Source organism: Mastigoproctus giganteus, chromosome 13 (genome assembly GCF_048544385.1).
Source record: "Mastigoproctus giganteus isolate SK-2022 chromosome 13, ASM4854438v1, whole genome shotgun sequence".
Taxonomy (NCBI): Eukaryota; Metazoa; Arthropoda; class Arachnida; order Uropygi; family Thelyphonidae; genus Mastigoproctus; species Mastigoproctus giganteus.
In genome coordinates, this window is record NC_143587.1 from 34,714,878 (window position 1) to 34,733,761 (window position 18,884).

The 18,884-nt window shown below is 35.1% G+C and overlaps 1 protein-coding gene across 1 annotated transcript in view; it reads left to right on the top strand.

The window, feature by feature from the left end:
- The first annotated feature begins 11,038 nt into the window (after positions 1-11,038).
- The window catches only part of LOC150075950 (Krueppel-like factor 6), a 139,728-nt gene continuing 131,882 nt past the window's right edge, over positions 11,039-18,884 (top strand). The window contains exon 1 of the mRNA XM_090387122.1: positions 11,039-11,631. Coding sequence (XP_090243248.1) covers positions 11,530-11,631 — 102 coding nt within the window. The 5' untranslated portion in view covers positions 11,039-11,529. The remainder of the gene's footprint in view (positions 11,632-18,884) is intronic.

The following is an 18,884-nucleotide window of genomic DNA, read 5'->3' on the forward strand; positions in this document are numbered from 1 at the left end:
GGAAGGGGTTATGTTTGTGCAAAAAATGTTGAAACAGCCTGATTAAAAGGAGTATGCGAGTGAATTAACATTTTCTGTTTTATTATTTTCCTTAGTACGGGAAAAATCAAGGTTTTATTTATTATCTAGCATCTTTGCTTTCATGAATCTTGTTTTGTGGGGAAGATTCTGGTGACAGTGGATCGTCCCTGATGGAAATCCCACTTGAGAACCTGTTGATCATTACAAGAAGCTTCAATCTATAGGTTTTTTCTTATATGTGGAGAGACACGTATAGAAAGGACACAATAGCTCAGTTGTAAAATGAGTATCATTGTATAGTTTCTCTCTAGTAGGAATATAAAACTCATTTTAGGCAAAACAGATATTTTCTTTTAAAAGTATGGACCAAATTGGATCCTCTTTGGTCTTTAAAGGCATGAAAAGTAAACTTGCTCCACTGGGTGGAATTCGGCATGATTACTTTCACCGTGATTACCATGAACTCGCGGTATTTATTAGTTATCCAATCAGATCCGGTGGAGATAAAGGCTAATATGTAGAGATCTATCCCAAATGGAACAACTTATCAATGGCGATGGATTGTTTTAGAATAATCCCACTAATATTTTTTTGGAACAAAAGGAAAATATTCCTTTATTTGTAGGAAGATATATAACTGCAAGAACCTAAAAATTGTTTGAGTTTGTATTTATGAATCTTTAAACCATTACCTATTAAATCACTTTACCACCTTACATAATGCAACTGATCCACGTTCCTTTCCTCTTCCTCTATAAGCAATGTTTTTTTTTCTTTCTGGTACATCAGGGAGGATCTTCAGGACAGAAAGATGACTATAAAATTGCTCATCATATTTTTCTTGCTGTGATTTAAAGGAAAATGCCCACTTGGGTTATTTTCCTTTAAATGTGCATATATTACATCGAGACATTTCTCCCTGTAGTGCATATAGCTACATGTAAATGCTGATAGATAAGTATGTAGATCTTTTCTTATCTGTCTGTTTATTCAGTCTCTCTTTCTATCTTCTTTCTACATGCATTATTTGTAATATAAGTTGTAAATAAATATTCAGAAAGATAAATCAAACCGATAGAGAGAGAGAGAGAGAGGAAAGTGGGGGAGCTTTATCTTAGGAAAATAACAATTAATACAGAATGACTAATCCTATTATAAACTCGGATGGAAATTGAAGAGTTAGGAGAAAGAAGGATATGCGTCTGGAGATTTTACGAAAATGCTAGCATTTCTTGCCGACATTCGTCCTGTTACCATTCGCATCACGCATAGCAAGCAATCGTCTTTGCGCAGAGCCCAGTTCTAGTCAGACAGGCAGGCGGCAGTCCGGCCATAATGGCCGGCGTCTTGCGTCATTACCATGTCTGGAGTTAGGTACGGGGGATCATAATATCTAATGCAGTCAAAACACGGAAGTGAGTCGTCAGTGGATCGGCATTACTCTGGAGACTGCGAAAGAGATGAATCACAGCTTCTGCTTGTTCATGCGCCAGTCAAATAAACTATATACTGTGTACTTATACAATGTATCTAAACTTATGATAAACCAGTGAGATTTTGCGACTTCAATGAAGTCGCAATATTCGAAGTCATCCCCTGTAAAAGTCGCTTCACTGTATAACACGCACATCCCAATACTGAAATCTGTAAAGTCTGCGTTTTGCGATTTCTGTCCCTTAATATTTGCATGCAGTTGCAAATGTAAGTTGTTGAGGTTCTCATAGAGAAGGAGAGTGAAGGTGTTTATCGAACATCAACAGATATTTATTGATAATTTATTAGTCTTTGTCTTTTCAAAAGCAGATAGCGTACTCTAAACTATTCGCATGCCGGACTTGCTAGCTTTGCGGTTGGCTGGTTGATGATATCTTTTGCATGCCGTGAATGAGCTCAGTCACCGCGTAGGAGCTAGCCAAGTTCCTTGAACCTTAATCCTTTTAACACAGCATTGACCATTTTAGAATGCCGCTACGAAAGAACTCCTAAAAACAAAAGTAGTCATGCTTTATTTAACTCATTAAAACAAGTTTTCGAGATTTTGATCATGACTAAGACAGTGAGCAGCTGCTGTGTGGACATCTGAACACATTCTCGTATTAAGTTGTGATAAATTCAAAAGTTACAATACACAATATTAAGACAGAATTATAATTGTGTTTAATACACTCAACGGTTAATCATAATACAGTAAAATATGGTTATTAATAATACACATTAGGTGATCAAATATTTGCTTAATATACTGAGTGTAGCTTTGAGAAGGACTGGAGATCTAAAAAAATGAATGAAATTAGTGTTTGCCAACTAATTGCAATGACCTTAACCCCTGCTCTCTCTTTAAAAGTCTATAGTTTTCTCGGCATCTGAGAAAACAGATTTTCTCATTCTTCCCTTGAATTATTATTATTATTTTTTTTTTTTTACAAATTACTAATCCTGTAAGAATTTCGTATCGCCTCAAAGGTGGGGGGAGAGAATCTTCTCCCCCCCCAACCGTTTTTCATACAGCAAGAGAGGCAAACCCACCATAGAAACAGAACACACTAATGCCTCATAGCGTTTGTTACTCTTACAACAACCCTTAGCCACACGTGCCAAATAAAGCATGCTGGATCAGTGGTCACCAACCTTTTTGTCTAAGTGGGCCACATTGAACGGTAAATTATGTGGCAAAAACCGCACCTTAAAACGCAAATGTGAATATAATTAGTTAATAGCCTATTCACCAATTTAATATAGGAATCTCAATCAGGATACCTCTTACATAAATCAATTAAATTTTGAAAGACACAGTTTATTATTAAAAAAAAAAAAAAATCAGGGCCACGAGTTTCACGGATATAGAATTCCGAATGCCAGCAAGAACCTTCCTATATCATAAATCAGTTACAGTAGTATTTTAATACTATTGTAATTGATTTATGAATTGGGTATTTTAAACCACCCATTTAGGTTACCTGGTTTTGAAAGTGAATAAAATACTTCACATTTGGATTAACCTTCTCTCCCCCCCCCCCGATATTACTAAACGGATGCATGCACGGCTTTCTCATTAGTTGTAAATTCAATTTTTTAACTTATGCAAACTAAAATGATGTATGCACATAAATATGGATGGAGTGCTCTACCAGTTCCTTGACTGATTCGGATAATCGAGGTTTCGGATAATCAGTGTGCTGTAAATATATACTGGTTTAAGAAAATTAGTAACATGGCAGCTCTGACAGCATACATTATGTTATGGTAAGGCATTAGTATTCTAATGGTATCTAGAATAAAATTGCAAATTACGCGGAATAGCTGATGCTATGACAACCCTGATTCCTGCGTACTGTATTTTCACATTTTGTGCGTCTTATGTCATGTGTATGTTGCACTACATCACGTTGCTTGGCAACTGTTTATCTTCTACATCAGTCGATACAACTCACATTTTAGCATAGCAGTATATATTTATGTATGAGGATTTTCCGAGTAGTAAGTCTGACAAAGGATGGATGCCATTTTAAATGACACCCGGGCTCATTATTAAGATGAAAAATATAACTTATATTTTATAATTATTTATATTTTTCAGATTTTTTAAAATTTATTTATAATGTTAGGAATTATTATATTGAATAATATATTTTTAAAAGGTGAATTTTTTTCAAAAGTTAACTTATGGGGAGGAAAAGTCAACTTAAAGTTTGCTACATCTGATATTAAGGGCGTCGCTTCTTATGTTCCTTCTCCCATGAAAAATTTTGACTAATAAAGTAAACTGTGTGGGTGGTCTGAATTTAAAGTAAAAGTGCACAAGGAAAGGCTCTGTCATCTGTTCTCCATCTTCCAGACTCGTTTTACACTTTCTCTCCTATAATCTCAGTTTTTAAAATAACAACATTTAGACCCCCATGTTTGCTAGGCTTTTCTATCAAATTCCCAAATATATTTTATAGTTTATGGCCACTTCTGCTGTATTAACCTCATCCAGGCCTGACACAGTCGAGTGGTCAGGAGCGAGATTGCATAGCACGCATTTCTTGAGTGGACCGGGGTTCAAGCCCGTGACTACTAAATACGATAAATATTTGTATTGACGTTTTAGTGTAAACTCTACTGACTTGGTTGTCGTTCCGGAGTATTAAAAAAAAAAATCATTCCATCATTAGCTCATCAGTTTGATGAAGAATAATTATTTTTACTAACATCTCGATACACTTCTTTCTGAACTCTGAGAGTTAGACACCACTCAATTTGATTATTTCTGAACTCTGAGAACCTATGAAACCTTACCTTCTGGAAAAAGGTGTCCTCTCTAGACCTATTCCTAATAATTTCAAGGTCTATATCTTTCTATAGACCTTGAAATGACTTCAGGGTTATGGAGAATGAAAAAAAGCCCCTGGGGCTAATTGTGCAGCCAGATATGAAGTTCTCTCAGAAATGCAGACAGACAGACTGTCAGGACAGCTCATGGGGTTTCGCCAATGATATACAGGAACCAGCTAAAAGGAAAATATTTTATTTGTGGGGAGATACATAACCGCAAAAACTTAAAAATTGTTTGAGTTTGTATTTATGAATCTTTAAACCCTATTGAATCACTTTATCACTTCATCTAATGCAGCTGATCCACGTTCTCCTCTCTTCTTCTGCTATTAGCAATGTTTTTTCTGGTTCATTAAGGAGGAACTTCAGAAAGATGACTATAACATTGCTAATCATATGATTTCTCTTGCTGTGATTTAAAGGAAATTGTCCACTTGGTGATTTTGCGGGCTGTGCATGTGTTACATTGAGATATTTCTCCCTGTAGGGCAAATAGCTACATGTAAATTATGATAGAGAGATATGCATGTATATCTTTCCTTATCTGTCTGTTTATTCAGTCTCTTTTTCTCTCTCTGTCTTATTTCCATATGCAGAAGTTGTAAATAGATATTCAGAATGATAAATCAAATCGATAGAGAGAAAGACAGACAGAAGTGGGGAGCTTCTCTTCACTAGCAGGGATACGGAGGCGATTTTCACATTGTATAAAGCAGAGCAGTGGTTAGGCCACATCCTGAGTACGGGCGCAGAGAAGGTCAACGAGATTGGTAAAGGGAACAAAAGGATGATCTTCCCAAGAAAGGCTTCAGTTCTGCAAATTGCAGCGTCTGGAGAATAGGCACCTGCGAGATCCGATTGAGGTGTTAAGGCTTTGAATGGACTGAGTAAGCTCAATGCTGATAGCATTCCTCCTCTTTCTCAGATTACACACAGGAGGGGGCATAAATTCAATTTGAGGAAAGATGGTTGCAGGGTAGATGTGCGGAAGTTTGCATTTAGCCAACAGGTAGTTGATTGCTGGAACAAACTTCCATCTGATGTTCTAGAGATTGGTTGGTGGGATAAATTTAAGGCAGAACGAAGAGGTGATAAGGGAAAGGTATCTTACTATTGAATTTTTAGGCCAAAATATCAACCGAAGAATTCCAAGTTTTTTTTTTTTTTTTTAATGAAATTATCACATAAGAAAGGCGGTAGCGATACCTGTTATTAAAGTACGAAAATGATATTGCATTCTCAAGAAAAACTATCTTTATAAGCTTAATAATCTAGAACTGCTATAGGATACTAGTTTATGTTCCTCCTAGTTTAATGAATTTATAAGAATTCTTAAATTTAACAAGTTTTTCTCTGCATATATTAATACTCTATTAATTTATAAATAAAAGAGAGATCTCTTAACCAGTTTTCACGATCCCTCTCTGAAGGATACTTTCTAAAGAAATAGAAGTTTATATGAAACGAAGCATGATAGTATTAAAAAAAAAAAAAAAATAGCGAAAGCAAAATTTTGTGTGTTGCTAACGTGCCATACTAAAACCAGTACATAAATAATATAAGGATGGAAATAAAGTGATAAAAATTAAGTATTAATAACGAAGTGATGTTCCATAAAAGCACCAAGTGATTAGCAGAAGTAGAAATATGAATATCATGGGGAGAGCAGAAACATAAAATGTTGGTAAATTATGACTGACGGGAGCATTTCTGTTTTTACCTCCACCCCCCCGAGTGCTACTCCACACTATTGCAAGTGTGGGAGTTTGATGGACAGCACGTGAGCGATGAACTGTCTGATTACCTGCGTCTTAAGCAGGTGTTACAACAGCTAAGGTAGCAGTTCAATAATGTTGCCCATTTAGCAATCGACTCACGTTCTCTCCGAGAAAAGAGATTTAAACATTCTCTTGGCTGTCCATTCATATCGACATTAGCTTCGCACGTGACATTAGCCATTACAGCAGTCACACAAACTTCCATATCTCGTTCGTTAATTAAACCAACCGACAAGTCTGCACCACACACACACACTCACAGACATGCCACTCATAGCATTACGCAAAACGGATGTGATATACAAGTTCCTTATAGACGATGTTTCCGAATACCTTGCAAGTCATTCTATTCTAATTATCTGAAGATTTAACTTAAATAATATTTTAGTAGAGGAAATTGTACCCAGGTGGCGCCAGTAAGTAATTATATATATATATATATATATATTTTTTTTTTTAAGTTCAAAAAACATTTCATCTTTTGAATTGCTTTCTAGATGGATGATTCTATAGAAAACGTGATATTTTTGTATCTGATGATCGACTTTTGTTCGCTCTTTCCCTGCCAGTTGCGAATGGTTGAACACTGATTTAATGTAAGACTCACACGGAACGCTGTTAACATAATTTTACTCACTTACATTAATTGCTTTATTTCATCAAATCGTTCACAAGTTTGATGGAACTAGAATCCTCTTAATTACACACTGTTTTATGGTAAGTTGAAGAGATGGAAACTAATGTTTGTGCTTTAAAATATTTTAGTTACAATTAATCAGGCGAGCTGAATATTTATCGGCAATATGAAATAACTACGTTATTTGAATTTCAGTTATTTGGCTAATCTTTTTGGCTAATCGGGACAGATTTAAGCAATTAATGATTAGTAATGATTAGCACTCTAGTGAAAACAGGTTAGGTTATGTTACGCCACTAATTCGGGATGGATTCAGGCAATTAATGATTAGTAACTTATCATTAATGATTAGTAATAATTAATAAAGAAATTAATAATTAGTGAAAAATGTTAGGTAATGTTACGCCACTAATTCGAGACGGATTCAAGCAATTAATGATAGTCTATAGCGCGCACCCTATTCTGAAGTTTTACCAGTTATTTAAATATTTTAAATAAAAAATATAATTTTGGAAAGAACTGACGCATTGAAAATTCAACTTCGTACATTACTTTTAAAGAATCGGGATTTAACAAAATGCGAATAAAACCCAGAATATCTACTTTGACTTTTATTGAAGAATTTAAAAGAAAACCGAAAAGATGGAAAGAAAAAAAATAATAATAATAAAAAAAGCGAAAACGAGAGAGTGATGTACTCGATGGGGGAGCTTATTTCGACTATGTTATCGTAATCCTATTTCCCGCCATTTGTTTTCTTTTCCTCTGATTGAGCGCAGCACAAGGGTAAACCACCAATCGATTACCGTTTGAACAAAACTGTTTATATTGAGGTCAAGATAGAGCCAAAACCATGGCACATCGATAAAATTTCACGGAAGACTACCTACCATTTCTTTGAGTGTGTGCCGCAAGTATTGAAGAGAAAAGAAAGAAAGAAAAAAAATTCCAGAATATATTGAAAAGATCAGCGATGCTTCGTGGGTTTCATGGTCATGTTTCAGGCTGTGTGGAATCCATTCAAAAGCTTGGAAGTAACAGCTTTCAATTTATTGACATGGTAATCCGCTTTACGCATTCAGCAAGAAATGCAGAAGCATCCGTTTTCCATTTCCATCCTCCGCAAGGTGGTATTGTTTTAGACAATTTCAGTATCCCTTTTTTTTCTTATTTGATCAATGCAGAACTATCTCGTCAAAGACGTTTCGACTTCATCAAGCTGTTGGGGACCATCGAGTCCAGAATTCTCGAACTCAACCAACCTTGAATTAGGAAAATATGGAGCTAAAATCGCATTTTAGTGATTTAGAACTATAATTACGTGGGATCGAAATAAAAGAAACCCCATTAGTATAGCTTAGCCTCTTCATACTTAAGTCCCTGCGCTTTATTCCTTTTTGGAGCGGACTGTAAATGCAAATATATTTCTGGGAGGGAAGAACACATAGGCATGGTGACCTCATATGCCCGCTTCCATTTTTGGAAAGTAGGCTAAAAACTTTCCCTGGGACGTGTCCTTAATCGAGAGACAAAACTTTGCCATTAAAGTCAAACAATTTTTGAGCTAATTAAATTGCTAGTCTACATCTGAAGCAAAGGAAACGTTAACTTTCAGTCAATTTTAATATATGTTATATACCGTATAAATAATTATACCGTTTGGTAAAATATAACAAATCAAAATATTATTTATTGCAAAAAAATATCGCTAATGTTGCAGATAGGATACATAAATAATTTTCTAAATTTTTCCTGTAATAGCTCTTAAAATAGTTTATTAGCAGGAGTGCACAATATTTTTGCAACTGCTAACTTTCGCAAAAAAAAATTATTGTATTTCTACATTAATTATTGAATTAATAATTTCCTGTAGAGTGTAGAGAGATGAAAATTATTTATTTAAGAATATATTTAAAATTATTTTAAAAATTAATAACATTTTTAATTTCATTTATTTTGATTTTTAACTAGTCTAGCAAGATATGTCGTTATAAGCTCTGTAATTATAAATTCTAATAATTATTTATATATCCTCTTTGCAAAATTAATGATATTCCTTGATATTTTTTAAGATTTTGATTTATTAAAATTTTCTTTAAGAATATTTATTTATACAATCACCTCTCTAAGAATTTTACGAAAAAAATTTACCTTATGCCTAGCGCCATCTACGAAACTTTCTGTTCTTGTTATTAAGAAAATTAAAATGATCATTATTTAATCAGAAAATGGAAATTATTTATTTTTTCAAACATAAAAATAAAATAAAAGAACACAAAAAGCAGTTCGGTTTCAGCTATTCATGATCGGTGATTAACCGGTAACTTCATGCTTCACGCATGCGCATAGAATTTCTTCGAAAAACTTAATTCCTTGCGTCATATTCTGTGATTTCAAGATTCATAACATTTTTAATTTGATTTATTGTCTTTTGATGTTTTAATCAGTCTAAACTCTGTAATTATAAATTCTAAGAATCATTTATATATCCTTTTTTCAACCTTAATGATGTTTTTTAAGGTTTTGATAAATTTAAGAAAATGTTTATTTATACAATACACCTTTCTAAGCATTTTACGAAAAAAAATTATCTTATGCCTAACGTCACCTATAAAACTTTTTGTTATTGTTAATGAAAACATACAAATTATCATTATTTAATCAGAAAATATATTTAGTAAATACTGTATATCAGAAAATATAAATAAATAATTTTTTCAATCATAGAAAATAAGAAAAGAAAAAAAAAAAAAGTCAGTTTTAGCTGTACACGATCATAATTAACCAGTAACTGCATGCTCTGCGCATGCAATTTCTTATATCGTATTCTGATTTTAAGATTAATAGCATTTTAAATTCGATTTAAAATTTTTTTTAACCAGTCTAGCAGGATAAGGCGCTATAAGCTCTGTAATTATAAATTCTAATAATTATTTATATATCCTTTTTGTAACAGTAATGACATTTCTTGTGATTGTTTAAGATTTTGATTTCTTAAAGGTTTCTTTAAGAAATTTTTATTTATACAATACACCTCTCTAGGAATTTTACGAAAAAAATATATAATGTGCCTAACGCCACCTACATTTTTCTGTTATTAAGAAAATACAAATTATTATTTAATCTCATATTTATTTTAAAAAGCATTTCGGTTTTAGTGCATGCTTCGCGCATGCAATTTCTCCAAAAAACTTAATTTCTCGTGTGGTATTATATGATTTTAAGATTAATAACTTTTTTAATTTGATTTATTTTGATTCTTTAATAAGTCTAAGCAAGTTTTAACTAGAGTAAGCCATTATAAGCACTATGAATAGAAATTATAATAATCATTTATATATTATTTTGGCAACATTAAGGATATTTCTTGTTATTGTTTAAGATTTTGATTTACATGTAGGTTAGTGCAAAAGCATCATTTTAACGTAGCCATCTATCAAAATGTTAAGATGATGCTTTTGTACATGTTAGTCATTCTACTTCGTAGCATGAAGCCTTTGCCCTTAAATAATTTCTATGATTTTGATTTATTAAATTTTTCTTTAAGAAAATGTTTATTCATGCAGTATAATAGACTTCTCTAAGCATTTTACGAAAAGAATATCTTGTGCCTAACGCCACCTATGAAACCTTCTGTTCTTGCTATTAAAAAAATATAAATTATCATTAAATCTAACATAAGCAGAAAAGAAAAAAAAAAAAGCTGGGTTTAGACGTTCAAGATCATGCATGCATGCATTAACTAATAATTGCATGCTCAGCGCATGCGCGTACAATTTCTGCGAAAAAAATTAATTTTTTTTGCATCGTATTCTGTGATGTCTTGTTTTCCGGTTAGCAATATCTTAAAAATTAGATCCTACGCGTTTAACAGCCCCCTCATCCTCCCTCCAAAAAATGAAACTAATCGAAATCATTAATATTCGAATTAAGTCATCAGTAATAGTAGAAAATTCGTAGTACTACAACGTCACTATAAAGACATTGATTGGCTCATGTGCACTTACACATTCCAGAAAATATATTAAACCTGTTTGTACAAATTTCCTGGGCGCACGAGTTCTACCAGCCGACAGGTTCATGTGACAACAATACTTTCCCTTCTAGCAAACAATGTCGGTTGTCTATTTCTATCGTCTGCAGCGTGAGATCACTGTCAATTTCGTTCCCGCGCCTAGAGGCCACGTGTTTATGTCACTCGGCTACGTCACTTATCTGAAGTGAACCAGGAGAGAACAACGCCACCACGGTACTCCAGACCTCAAACAGACATCGGCGCTATAAACTCTGATATCGAGGCTACGCGGAGCGCAGTTGGCCAATGCATGGTGTGCAGAGTGAGCGTGTTGTAGTGTATTCCTTTGCCGGTGCGTGTGAGAGTGTGTGTGGGGACAAGTGCCTTTCTTTCTTTTCCCCCCAAATGGTGACTACTAGTCGACTAGAGCAAGTCACTTCGTCTATGTGTGTCACGTTCAGGAAATAACACCCCCCTTCTTCCCCCCTCACACTATAGCTCATGGACTGCTAACGTAGCTTCCTAGGCGACAACCTAAAGGTAGTTGCAGACGTTTTGTGTTTCCCTGGGATCGTCAGCTAGTGGAGATAGCAGAAACTGCTTGGTGTTCAGTATACGGTGTACATATATAAATATATATATAAATATATATTATTATTATTTTTTGTTTCCTTGTGTGGTGTTCGCGAAAGTCTGTCCTTTCAGCCCAGCGAAGACGTCGCCCCCGAAGCAAAAAATTCATCTTGGTACGTTTTACTATCGTAATGGACATCCTACCAAGTGGAGGAATCTTCCGCGAACTGCAGGTAGTCCATGATACTGGCTACTTCAGTGCTCAGCCTTCTTTAGAGGACCGTTGGCAACAGGTAAGTTCCTGTTCACTTGTTGTATGTACCTATGTATGTGTGTCCCCTTCCCTAAAGAACCCACGTGGTGCTCCTAAGTATTGTCGGACGACGTTCGCCTGCTAACTCATGCGTGAAGTACATTGTAAAACTTGCGAGCAGGTGTCAGACTCGTTATCCGGGTTCAAATAAAAAAGAGAGAGAGAGAGAAGGAAAAAAAAAAGAAAGAGAAATAAAGTAATGCACCTGAACTAGTTGTACTGGTGGGGGAGAGGAGGAGGGGAAGGCACGTGTTACAACTTGGAAGCATCTGCTTATGGATTGATTCGGCATTTTTCCAACATTGGTAAAACTGGTTGGGCATCATATAATTAAATCCTTAATTAAGTATTATCCAAGTACAGCGTTTTAAAACGAGTTATAGTCGGATTAAGTGGATTAAGATCTGTCAAATTGCTTTAATCAGTCTATTTTTCTACTCACTGTAAACTCCAAGTGGGTGAATAAGAGATGGATTTATTTGCTCTTTATCAGTAATCATTGGCGTGATTGAAGTAAATATATCTTTTCCGGCATTATTTTTTATATTCGATTGATGCCACTTTAAAATCCGAAAGATGGCGTTGCTGTGCTTGCATGATTGGCTACATTCTTAACCTTAGGGATAAAAAAAATGGCAAAGGATGAAAATAAATACTCATAAAATAGTGATAGATTAGGAATTTTAGAGTTAAGTGCAGAGATACGAAAGGGCATGCGTTATATTTACATTAGATAAAAGCATGCGCAGTAAATAGTTTCAACTTAAACTTTAAACTTGCGGTTATACAATCATCTCTTTATTTCCGGGAGGGAAAGCCTGCACAGTATACGTAGAGAAAAACTGCTGTTTATGCAGTGATAAGGAAATATGAACTCTTTATTAATTAAAAATAATAATAAAAAACTTGTTTTAAGTTTTAAATTAATAAATTTAATGTGTATAACTAACAAAATCAGAAAACAGGCATGTTTTGATGTGTTTGTATACTTATGTTTTAACTCCATGCTTTTATTTAGCTATTTTTAGATAGAGGAACTTTTGGTCCTACTACAGGGGTTGTTAACGCGTGGACTATTGAATAGATTGATCTTTGTCTGGTTTAGCTTTCTGTTTCATTAATTGTTTCTGAGAAATTTATACCCTATTAGGTTACAAAAAGTAATGGTTGAAATACTAGACACGGTAAAACCGTGCGCGTGTAACTTCCAGTTTAACCGCTAGGGGTTCTGTAGTGCAAGGTGAAACATGCAATCAAACCAGCCTTAGATAACAACATATTTTTTTCTCTACGTCCAAATTAGTTGGTAACGTTGTGGGGATTGAAATAGGAAGACTAAAAATTTCTGGAAAGAGACGTTTTGTGTTGGACAAGTCTAATGTCACTTGGGGTAGAACAGCAATGACGGATGTGTTTGCAAACACCGTATTAGTAATTCAACTACTAATTTATCCCCAAAAAGAATCTTGAAGTCCAGCTCAAAGTGGAACTTTACTCTCAGATCAACTTACGACTAACAGCCAAGACCAATTTCCTATAATTAGGTGATTGTGTAACTTGTTTAGAACCCAATAGCAACATCTTGCATGTGGTGGTGGTGCTGGCGTAATGCGGAACCTTGAAACTGGTTTGAAAACTTCCCAAAGGGGGTTTCCGTTTCCTGTACATGCACAACATCCGAAATACCATAAATTCCAGTAATATTGTGTAATGCATATGGTATAATTTTTCAAAATGCCGTTTACAACACTCTTGATATATAACCAAAAGCACGCTCTTTGGCTGAATATTTACCACGTAAAAATACCTTTTATTACCTACATTTTCTTTCCAGCGATTTCCGGAGATGCAGAACATCAATGGCGATCAGTGTGGTAGGGAGGTTAATGTTTAGAGGAAGCCGAACACCACAATAACTGGAATTTAATGTGAAAAGTTATTTCGCATATCGATGTAACATTATATGAACAGCTACGCAGAAATATGAGCGCTGTAATTCTATTCAGCCTCCAGTGATTTGGAGAGACAAGAGTGATCGAAGGGATGTGTGTAAGAGGGGGGGAGAGAATGAAAATGCAGAGTTGTGTTTTATGAGATCATAATGTCGTACACATAAACGGTTTATGACACCAAATGTACCTGAAAATAAATTACACGCATTGATGATACTTTGTACACTATGGGGAAAAATTTAGGATATGATAGGTGAGCGAATGCACTTTCGATATTACTATTTGTAATGTGTGTGTGTGGTTCCAATCTTTTTTTTTTAGCAGAGAATTGCAAATGTCTCCTGTTCGAACCTACCACAAAATTGGTTGTTTATTGTCTCCATGAGCTATCCGTATAGACAGGAAAATAATTTATCTCGGACCAACTAGAATTAACTTTTTTGTGTGTGTGTGTGTGTCGCTGCTGCGAGTGGATTTGTAAAGATAACAGGGTTTTCTGTTGGGGACCGGAACCTCGGATTTTCTTCTGCCAAAATAGATAAACCGACCTTTGAACTATAAGTGAGATTTAAAGGTTCATAACCTGGATCGCTTTTGAGCTAACCTACAATCTTTGTCTTTCGGTTGATAGCCTTTTTTTGGTTGCAGTTATCGAAAAGATAGTTGTGATATGGTTATTTGTCTAGTTCGGTGGTTAATGAACTATCCGCGTGTTCTTCTAAAAGGTGTTACTTTCCCAAATTGCATTTTGTGTCAGTAAAGCTTACTACAGTAGGCTGTATCGAGATTAATACAAGCTCTTACATCCTGACTGTTTTGTAGATAAAAAAAAAAGGAAGGAAGGAAGGAAAATAGAGAGATCTAAACGTTGTGTAATGCTAAAGGCATTGGATGTGTTCGGTACATTAGCATATAAAGGGATTACGATCGGAAATGCGGAGTAGGAAAAGATTTTAGCCCCGAACCTTAGCAACGAATCCCCCCCCTCCCCCAAGCTTCACACCATCTAATCTTATCAAGAAACCTTATCTTTGTAGAGTGCATCTCCACTCTTCTTGGCTGCGCACCTTCCTGATACTTGTCGTTGGTAGCTGAGATAAAATTTAACCCGCTAATTTAATTCTGTCTGTACCAACACACATGTGCGTGCACGAACTGAATACTTTTCTTAACTCAAGCAAGTGCACTCCTAGTAGTCTTCAATGCCACCTTACTTCACACCGACTTGTGTGGTAGTTTCGTAGTGAATCTGCTTTGAAAATGCGATTTAACTGGTACTGGCCTCGCCCCATTCACGATGGATTCGTTTAGTTATATTTTACTACGTAATACAGTGGCAGAATCAGTTAAAGAGCCTGTTTATCCATCCCAGTAATTTAAGTTTAGTTCATAGTAATAATTAGTGGTCGAGTCAGATGGATGGAGAAAAAAGTTGAGATCGTTAGTAGTCATAAAAACAGGCAGAAGTCAGAGAAACATTCAAGATTTGGATAGACAGCGATAAAGTCGAATAATGGATGGATTGAGAGTAATGGATGAGGAAGAGCAAGCTAGATTGATTGAATTGGGTTGAAAAATTATATTTTTCCTCAAGAAAACACCATGCGACCGTCGGCTGGCTAACTCAGCACGGTTTGAAAATAGTCTCTAGTAATTCCTTTCATTGAGACCTGAGGAAAAGTCCTTAGAGCTAGATGGATTGAAATTTTGGTATTTTCACAAGCAGCGAATGAAAGACACTGCTGCGGTTTGGTAATGAATTCAAGAGAGAGTGAAAAATAGAGGATTTTTATACTTCCGTCGCGTTTTCCTTATGAAAGATGCGAACTTTCTCTCTACCGTACGTCAGACAGCAAAGATCAGTCCGTGGCCACAAAGATATAACAAAAACGTTTGCTGACTCAGATCAGCTGTGATTCACACGGTCTTGTGTTGCACTGTCCAGAAGGAAATATGTAATAAACGTTACCCTTGATGTGCTGCCATATGTGTCTACATTCTGTCTGCCATAAAGGCGTTCTGGAGAGCGCATTATTAGAAATCACGAAAGAAAGTGGTGATGAAATCCTCAGCCGCTCTTCTGCGTTGACATGCTGGACACAATCCCAAGTTCATACAAAATTCAATTGAAAAAACTACAACGGTTGGTGTTGACACTTGAACTCTGTTATTAACTACTGAGGCCCCGACCATCTTGAAATTTTTCATGAAAGGAAGACTTTTTTTTTTTCTTGGTGAACACCAGATGGCGCCTCCAAAATGCTTCCACAGTCCTTGGAGAATTCGCTACAATAACTTGATCATAAGGTGTCCTGTTCGTTCGTTATCTATCTTTCTATTCTATGATAAAATAATGAGCTGTGCCCATGGCTAATATGTCTTACCAACAAAAAAAAAAAAAAGTGTTTATTCTGCTTGCATAAGAATGATCGGATTTCATCCAAAATGAGCTAAATCTATTTCTGGATATTGTATTTGCTAATTACGTCTTTATTGTGTAAGTAATTGCAGCACATCCTTGATGGGTTACCTTCGCGATTTTACAACTGCGCCATCTAGTGCAAGAATTACGTGGCGTGCATTTAGAGTATTTCAAACAGGATTAATGAAATGAAATTTGTCATGCTATTTTAGCATAAAAGGTTATAATTAACGTAGTACTCAAAGGAAAAGTAAATAAATACAGCGTTCTTAAATCATTTTGATAGCAGGATTATTTCCATAAAGGCCGATAATTAATTTGGGGAAAATAATCGGCAAGCAGGTGTTTGTTATGAAGAAAGCATTTTTATTTTTTCATGTTTATGTGTATGGAAAAGGTTTTATCTTGGGAAAACTTTCCAGCAATCTATTTAGAGTTTTGTTTCTTCTTATTTAGAGCATCAGTTATGTATCAGATTCTCACAATGTAACTACTTAAATTAATTATAGGGTCTGTTAATGACAGCAGGTTTCGCTTCTATTTTAATGACAACAAAAATAATGACTACACTGTTTTTTTTCTGCACTAACTTCTATTCTGATTCTAAATTGGGTCATTATTTTATGCTCTTTCTCACACCATAATATTTTATCGAATTTCTTCTCATAAGTACCAATATCATTTATCATTTCAACACGATACTACAACGTGCATGTTTTTGCATACAAATAATAGATATTTGAAATCGAAACCAGAACATACACAATTTACGACTCTGTAAATTGTATGTTCTGAGTCGATTTTCTGTTTGCTGGATGAAAAATCTGAATTTCCAGGAGCAAAATCCATGCTATCCTCTCCTAAGACCGACTAACTCGGCCACATTGTGGGGGAAAAAAAAGCTATAAAAATTCCTCTCGTTATCGGCGGGATTCGAACTCAAGTCTTTTCCACCCGGTACCCGCGAGGGCCCTCGACAATGTGAACTGGAAATTTTTGTTACATATTATTTACTATTCCTGCTAAGTTTACTAACTTTTATTGTTATTTTTATCGCCAATAAAAATACTAGGTGGGACTTCCCCACATTTTCTTTAAGACTGCTAGCTTTTATTTCTTGCTTTCTTTTCTTTTCTTTCGTATTCAACCTTAAGATGCGGAGACTACGGCTAAAGAACAAAAGAAAGATTTCTGTGCACCTAAGAAGGGATTGTCTTATGAAGTTGGAAGTTGTTTTTCTTTTACTGGCGCCTAGCAACTAAGTCGCCATTGGCGTTGGCACCTAAATCCTATTACATATCCCTTTCAAGAGAAGATTGTAGTAAGAACAAACTGCGGCTCTTAGCAGATAGTATTAATATAAATAGTATTCCATATGGAATTATACATAGCTATCTATCTTAGGCTTAGCTCTTTGCTAAAGGCCATCCAGATCTTTTAAGATTTTTTTTGTTATCCAAGCTTTTTTTTTCCACCTGATTTAATTTCGTGATTATACGGTTTTCATAAACAGTCATGAAGTGGAAAGATATATACTAAAAGGCGCCCCCTATAAACGTAATTTTAGGTTAGCAAGTCATTTAATATGATCTAAGTGCCATTACTGAAATTGCATATCGCATTTCATTAACAAAGAATCTTTCTTTGATGGCAGCCTTCAGAATGACTGTATAATCCAACAACAACAAAAAAAATCCTGTTTATGTTCTGGTGAATTAACTTAGTGAGTGAGCAACTACGTCAAGTAATTCTCTATGCAAAAGTAAATTATAAATGTTAATTTGAAGTGTGAAATTTTAGTTAGGAAAAAAATTAAGCAGTAAATTTGCAATATTCAAATTCTATTTCCTGGGGCCATGATTAAAGTAGGATTTTACGATGGTTGTGAAAAGAATTCATTTTATGAAATGCAGTCTACCGCACATATGGTATCATTAGCTACTGCGCATGTGCAAATTTTATCTGTAGTTAGGCTTAGCAGTTCAATGAGGGTGCTTTTAAATAATTCTAAATATCTGTAGAAATGAAATTAAGCAAGATTTGTTATATTTATCTACCATTTACATCAATATAGATTTTATCGTGTTGAAAAATCTTTTAATCACGTGACTGTAGTCTAGATAATAGCGATAGATGATTCTTTACCCACTGTACCAACTTTAAGCAAAACTTAGTATTCAAATCCCATCGGGATTATAATTTTTATTCATGCTTTTGCATTGTGGAGGATTCAGCAAATCTCTTTCTAACTGACCACATTGAATTTGTATTCATAGTTTGGTATCTACACTGTTTTAGCCCCCGGGAAGAATTCCTTGTGTAAAGCATGTCATCCTAACTTTCTCCTTCATTCTTTCCATCCCTATTTCTTCCCCTCCTTCCCCGTCGCCTTGTGCATTCGCACAGATGCTGCATGAGGTCACTAGGGAGTACGCGAACCGTGACGGTATTTTGTTCCCCTCTGGTGAGTTCAAAATACTCAAAAGGCTCGTGCAGGAACAGGAGATAGAAAAGAGAGAGAGAATTTTGTACAATTTAATAATCCTTTGAAAACCATCTAGGAATCTGTTATACATTTCTCGTGTATTTCTTTTTGCGGAAGAGAGACATCTAACCCGTGTTTAGAATGTAGTAACATTAGTAAACTACACCGAGCTCGTATTGGGTTATTTGTCTAAGCAACTTCGTGACTTGGATTCTGACCTCGTTCGTTGATACACCTGGAATACAAACTTCATGAAATCTCTGAACGAAAAGAAGCAGGAAAGTGGTGTTGATCCTTGCATAACCAATTAAATGTCCCTGCGCTTGGAATCCTCCTTAATTTATTTATAATTATATTTTTTAAATGTTAAGATA